Here is a 5,766-nt window from a genome sequence, read left to right as displayed (position 1 = left end):
CTGCCCAGGGCCCATATGACATCACCTGGGCTCATATAGCACTGCCCAGGGCTCCTATAGCACGGCCCAGGGCCCATATGACATCACCTGGGCTCCTATAGCACTGCCCAGGGCCCATATAACATCACCTGGGCTCATATAGCACTGCCCAGGGCTCCTATAGCACGGCCCAGGGCCCATATGACATCACCTGGGCTCCTATAGCACTGCCCAGGGCCCATATAACATCACCAGGGCTCCTATAGCACGGCCCAGGGCCCATATAACATCACCTGGGCTCCTATAGAACCGCCCGGGCCTACCCAGCCGCGCTGCGGGCGCCCCGCGGCGGCCGCCGGGCCCCGTTGCCATGGCGACAGCGGAGCGCGGCGGCCCCCGCAGGCCGTACCGGAAGCCAGGCCCCGTTGCCGTGGCGACGCGGCGGCGCGCGCGCGAGGCCCGTTGGGAGTCCGTTGCGCCGAGGCCCGGCCGGGCCTGGGCCCCGCCATGGACCCCGAGGCGCTCGTCCAGTGTCCCTACGACAAGAGCCACCAGGTCCGGGTGTCCCGGCTGCCCTACCACCTCGTCAAGTGCCAGCGGGTGAGCGGGGCTCGGCGTTGGGGCCTACTGGGGGCCGGGGTTGGGGCCTACGAGGGGCTGGGGCCTGTTGAGGGCCGGGGCTGCGGCCTACTGGGGGCCGAGGTTGGGGCCTACGGGGGCCTGGGGCCTGCTGGGGGCCAGGGATGAGCCAGCTCTGAGGCAGAGGCTCCCCCCCCCCCCCCCAACCCAGCACCTCTCACCTCTCCTTGCACCCCCAGAACAACCCGCGGGTGGCCCGCACGCTGGCCACCTGCCCCTTCAACGCCAGGCACAGGGTGCCCCAAGCCAAGCTGCGGAGCCATGTCGCCTCCTGCCCTGACAAGCGCCAGCCTGACCTCCCCCACGGTATAGCGTGGCCCCCCCACTACCACCACGGTGGCCGTGCTCAGCCATGCCCCCCCCCCCAACCGTCCCCTCTGTCCCCTCAGAGATGGACGCACCCTTCGGCGACGGGATGAAGCAACCGGAGGTCCCCGCGGCCTGGCAGGGCCCCCCGTGCCAGGAGGACTGGGAGGCTGGTGAGTGTCCCTGAGGTGCCAAGCTTCCCCTCCTCGCCGTGTCACCCCAAGGCTGGCACGTCCCCATCTCGTCACCCTTTGCAGAGCTGGAAGGCCTGGAGGACCCCCCGCCGTTCGTCCTCAACGTCAGGACAAACGACCTGCTCCTCCCGTGCGACAGGTAGGAGCCCGCAGGGCCGGGGACATCCCCTCCCTCAGTGCCCACATTTGGGTGTCATTCCCCCCTTGGGGTGCTGCCTGCACCGACCCCCCTGGTCCTTTTTTTTCCCCCCAGCTCTGCCCCAGCAGCACCCACAAGCCGGAGCCAAGGCAGGGGAGCCACAGGATGCCCTGCGGCGGGTGCGGAGTTGGGGGCACAGGAGGAACCGTGGTCGGGGATGGCAGGACCGGGGCGGTGCCCGTCTCTCCCCCAGGACTGCGGAGACCGCGGTGCCGGGGGGGCCGGTGCCCCCTCGGCGGCTGCTGCGGGGGGTGATCGTACCCACAGGTTTTAAATGCATGTTACAAATACGCTGCCTGTGAGTGTGCGTGGTGTCCCGTCACCCGGGGCGGGGGACACCGAGGGGACCCTGTGGGGTGGGGACCGGGCCACCCCCGTGGGATGGACGCTGGGGGTACCCATGGGATGGGGACCCAGGGGACTGTGTGACCCGGGGACGGGGGCACCGCGGGGATGGGGACCCAGGGGACCCCCGGGGTGCGCTCCCGGCCGGCCCCGCTCCCCCCGCGCTCCCTTGGCTGCGCTCCCAGCATGCTCCGCGCTGGCCCCGCCCCTTGTGGCACCGACGAGTGGGGGCGGGGCCTGTTCCCCCACCCCCCCCGAGGGGGCTCCATGGGGGGGAGCGGGGGGGCAACAGCTCTAGTGCACAGCGGGGTCTCACCCCCCTGGGCCTGTCCGTGTCCCCGTAACCCCCTCAGTGTGTCCTCGTAACCCCCCGGGCCAGCCCGTGTCCCTGTCACCCTCCTGGCGTGTCCCCATACCCCCCCAGTTTATCCCCATAACCCCCCGGGCCAGCCCGTGTCCCTGTCACCCCCCTAGCATGTCCCCATACCCCCCCAGTTTATCCCCATAACCCCCCAGGCCAGCCTGTGTCCCTGTCACCCCCCTGGCGTGTCCCCATACCCCCCCCAGTTTATCCCCATAACCCCCCGGGCCAGCCCGTGTCCCTGTCACCCCCCTCAGCGTGTCCCCATGCCCCCCAGTGTGTCCCCGTCACCCCTAGGCTCACCCACATCCTTGTCCCACCTCAGTGTGTCCCTGTATCCCCCCACCGTGTCCCCGTAACCCCCCTGCCCTGCCCGTGCCTCATCCCCCCACCGTGTCCCCGTCCCCCCAGGCCCCCAGTGCCCCGCCGTCCCCCTCACCCCGTCCCCAACCACCCCTAAACTCGGGCTCCGGCGGGGACGGCGACGAAGAGGATGGCCATGACCGAACCAGCTCAAGGTGACCGTAAACATCCCCCCCCCGCCTCGGTCCCGGTGCTTGTGGGGCTGCTGTCCCCCCCCCCCAAGGCACCAGATCCCCACCCCAGTCCCTCCCCCACCAAAACAGGCGTTTCCCCGCGGGTGCTGCCCAGATTTTGGGCTGGGGGTGGGGGCTATTTTAGCGTCTCTTGCGCAACGCGGGCACCTCGTGTCCCGGGGCATTGGGCCGTGAGTTCCACCCCCCCCCCTCGGGGAGGGGGGTGCAGCCGGGAAGACCTCGTAACCCCCCCCACACCCCGAGCAGTCCTCCAAAAAATGTGTCATGCTGTCCCCCCGTCCCCCCCCCCCCGCCAGCCTGGCGGTGACACACACCCATCGCACCCAGGCTGCGCTCAACCCCGCCGTCGTGCCGGGAATAGGGGGGATCCCCCCGATCCTCCGCCCACCCCCCCAATTCCTTCTCCCCTTCTCCTTCCAGCGGGATGTTTCCGGGGTCCCCGCCGAGCCCCCGCCACGCTGGGAGGTGAGGAGAGCTCAGAGGAGGCGACGGATTTGGGGCGGTACGTGTGGAAATGGGAACACATGTGTCATGCCGCCTTCCCCGGCCGGGCTCCCTGCCCGCCCCGCTGCCGCCGCTCGCTCCCCAGCCTCCTCCAACATCCCAGGCAGGCAGCGGGGACCCCGCGGGGCTGAGTTTGGGGGGAAAACCTGCTTTTTTCTTTCTTTTTTTTCCAGCGGTTCACGGGAAGGTCAGATATATATCTTTCCTCCGTCCGACGGAGGGGAGCACGCGGGCGGGGTCGTGCTGGTTCCTCCTGGCCGGGCAGCGGAGGAGTGATCTGGTGTTGCAATTAATTCCTCCCTCGCCAGTGCCAGAAATGCAGCTGCAGAGCGGTTTTTATGCGACTAATAACTCCCGTTAACGTACATCTGGCAGGAGCCGCACATCCTGGGCTCAGCCCATCTGGGAGACGCTTTTCCTCCCTCCATCTCCAAGCCGGAGGCCGAACACGAATCGTCTTGCGGCAGCCGCTCCTTCCTTGGGCTTTAACCTGCCAAGCGCTAACTTTTGCTTTTTTTTTTTTAAAAAAAAAAAATCCCCCTCCCTGACATGTTTTAAACCCATTTATTGAGTTTAAGGGGGAGGGGGTTTATCCCCCCACAGCTCGGTGCGGAGAATCGGGACGCCTGCCCGCCGGGGTTTATCTGGGCAAAACCCTTTCCCCGTGCGTCCTCCCCGGCCGCAAATCTCATCCCCGCGCGGAGCCGGTGCTTCCGCAGCGGTGCCCGCTTCCCCTCATCGGAGAGCGGAAACGTTTCCCCCCCCCCCCCAGCCCCGCGCTGCCCGCAGGTGGAAAGCCATCCCAATCCCTTCCTGCTCCGTAAGGGTTAAGGAGGAATTTCTCCAGCTTTGTTGCCTCGCTTGTTTAAAAGCGTCTGACTGCTTCGGCTTTGCCTGACATCTCTCCCCTGTGGTTTCCAGAGCAGTTTCATGTGTGCTTCGAACCGTGCCAACAACGGCCTTGCAACACTTGCCGGGAGTTTTAGCTCGGAGGGTGGATCCAGCCGGGTAGGTTGGAGGCCTGGCTTATTTTCATCCCTGAGCCGGATGGGAAACGACAGGCGTTTCCCCCCTTTTCCACCTATTTTTGCTGTTATTTTCTCCCGTCGAGAGCCCTCCGCGGATCCCGGAGCCGCCTCGCGCTGCTCCTCGGTGGGAGCTGTCGGCTTTTCCCCTCGACGGGGACGTGGGGAGGGAAAGTCGGGCTTTTTGGGTTTTTTCTGGTGGCGGCGCAGATACGCCTCGCCTTCGTCCTCCCCCGTGGCGTCCGGCTGCCGCCGTGGAGCGGGGCAAGCCGTGCCGCGGCACAACCGCGCTTCGGGGACGGCAGCTCCCGGCTCCCGCCCTGTTCCCCCCTTCCGGGAGGGTCCCGCCATGTCGGGTGGCTTCCCCACGCTACGGTTTTGGGGAGATTTTATGCCTTTTTGGCCTTGCCCCACGTGCTTTAACCGCTTCTCCCTGTTCTGTTCCACGCAGCGATGAAACGCCCCGTGTGCCCCCACCCTCGCACGGCTCCCGCAGTCCCGGGGGTGCCGGCCGAGACCCCCCCCACCCCCCGTACGGGTGACGCGTGGAGATCCGGGGCTGTGAGTACCGGCTCTGCCCGAGCAACCCCGGCCGCGTCGGTTTGCCTACACAATTCCCAGGACAAAATTCCCCCTCGTCTTCACCCCTGTCATTCCCCCGCTGTGATTCAGCGCCCGGCATCGCTCTCCGGCTGGTTTCTGCTGGAGTGGGGGACACGTACGCACCAAAAAAAAAAAAAAACAAAACCAAAAACCCCCACATTTACTGTCAAACTTGTGTCTGAAAGCGTCAGGAAAAGGAAGAAGGCAGGAACCGGTGAGCGTCTGGCGGTTGCAGCACCGAGGCCCCGGCTCACCCGGGGCTTTGAAGTCACCGGGGTTGGGATCCACGGCTGGGGGGGTTGGAGAAGCCCCGTCCCCTCGGTGTGTCCCCCCCGTGCACCCCAGCCCCGGGGAAGGGGGATGCCCCGGCAGGAATCGCTCCCCGTGAAGTCCTTTGGGGCCTTTTTTTTTTTTTTTTTTAAACACCTTTTGGTTTTTATCTCCGCAGCTTGTCGATCCCGCCGAGGTTTGGCTCTCGCTACGCGCTCGGGGACGGATCCTGCCCCGGAGCGGGGGCACCTCCAGGGTTTGGCCCCAGCTCCTCCGGGCGAGCGGGACCGCAGGAAATTAGGCGGAAAAACAACAAATGCCCAGCAACAGCGGGGCCGGGTGAGGAGGGCTGGGCAGCGTCCGGCCCCTGCCTCGCCGCTCGAGCACTAAAACTGCCCTTTCTGGCCTCAAAACGCCCCGTGCTTGATTCCGGGTTACCGCAGCCGTGTTACGGGGTGTTCCACCCAATATCGGGGTGCTGAAAAGGCTCAAAAACCGGGGGGGGGGCCGGGGGGGGGGGGGGGGGGGGCTGTCCCCGAGTGACGTCAGTGTGTCCCCACGCTCCGTCAGAGACGGGGTGGCTGGCCAAAAATGAGGGGGGGGGGTGAAATGGTCCCTGTGCCCCCGGCCCTTCCCGGGGAGGGGGTGACCCAAATGGGGGTCGTATGCAGCCCCCTGCCCCTGGGGGGGGGAGGGGGGGGGGGCGCGTGTGGGCGCACACGCGTGTGGAGGGCGTGCAAGGGGGTGTGCACGGCACGTGTGTGCCGTGGGTTCCTGCGTTCCT

General features: G+C 66.8%; 1 protein-coding gene across 6 annotated transcripts; it reads left to right on the top strand.

The window, feature by feature from the left end:
• Window positions 1–395: 395 nt before the first annotated feature.
• GTSF1 (gametocyte specific factor 1) lies at window positions 396–5,388 on the top strand. Of its 6 annotated transcripts, none has more exons than XM_075525620.1 (8): window positions 396–579; window positions 798–924; window positions 1,008–1,097; window positions 1,182–1,257; window positions 1,372–1,436; window positions 3,001–3,045; window positions 4,561–4,926; window positions 5,161–5,388. In XM_075525620.1, the coding sequence occupies exons 1-8, from the start codon at window positions 487–489 to the stop codon at window positions 5,370–5,372; spliced, it is 1,074 nt and encodes a 357-aa protein (XP_075381735.1). In that variant the 5' UTR covers window positions 396–486; the 3' UTR covers window positions 5,373–5,388. The 6 variants fall into 6 exon arrangements, with proteins under 6 accessions (XP_075381735.1, XP_075381736.1, XP_075381739.1 ...); XM_075525621.1 differs by lacking the exon at window positions 5,161–5,388 and adding an exon at window positions 4,006–4,092 and having other exon boundaries at window positions 3,001–3,082; window positions 4,561–4,789; XM_075525624.1 differs by lacking the exon at window positions 5,161–5,388 and adding an exon at window positions 4,006–4,092 and having other exon boundaries at window positions 4,561–4,700.
• The last annotated feature ends 378 nt before the right edge of the window (window positions 5,389–5,766 follow it).

The sequence above is a fragment of the Mycteria americana genome, chromosome 26, assembly GCF_035582795.1.
Source record: "Mycteria americana isolate JAX WOST 10 ecotype Jacksonville Zoo and Gardens chromosome 26, USCA_MyAme_1.0, whole genome shotgun sequence".
NCBI lineage: Eukaryota > Metazoa > Chordata > Aves > Ciconiiformes > Ciconiidae > Mycteria > Mycteria americana.
This window is presented reverse-complemented; position numbering and strand designations above follow the sequence as displayed.

Bases quoted from the DNA above. Each gene is read 5' to 3' on its own strand.
- GTSF1 (XM_075525620.1), top strand. From the start codon at position 487: ATGGACCCCGAGGCGCTCGTCCAGTGTCCCTACGACAAGAGCCACCAG. The intron at 1,258-1,371 runs GTAGGAGCCCGC...TTTTCCCCCCAG, and splicing joins CTGCTCCTCCCGTGCGACAG to CTCTGCCCCAGCAGCACCCA. The intron at 1,437-3,000 runs GTGCGGAGTTGG...TTCTCCTTCCAG, and splicing joins CACAGGATGCCCTGCGGCGG to CGGGATGTTTCCGGGGTCCC.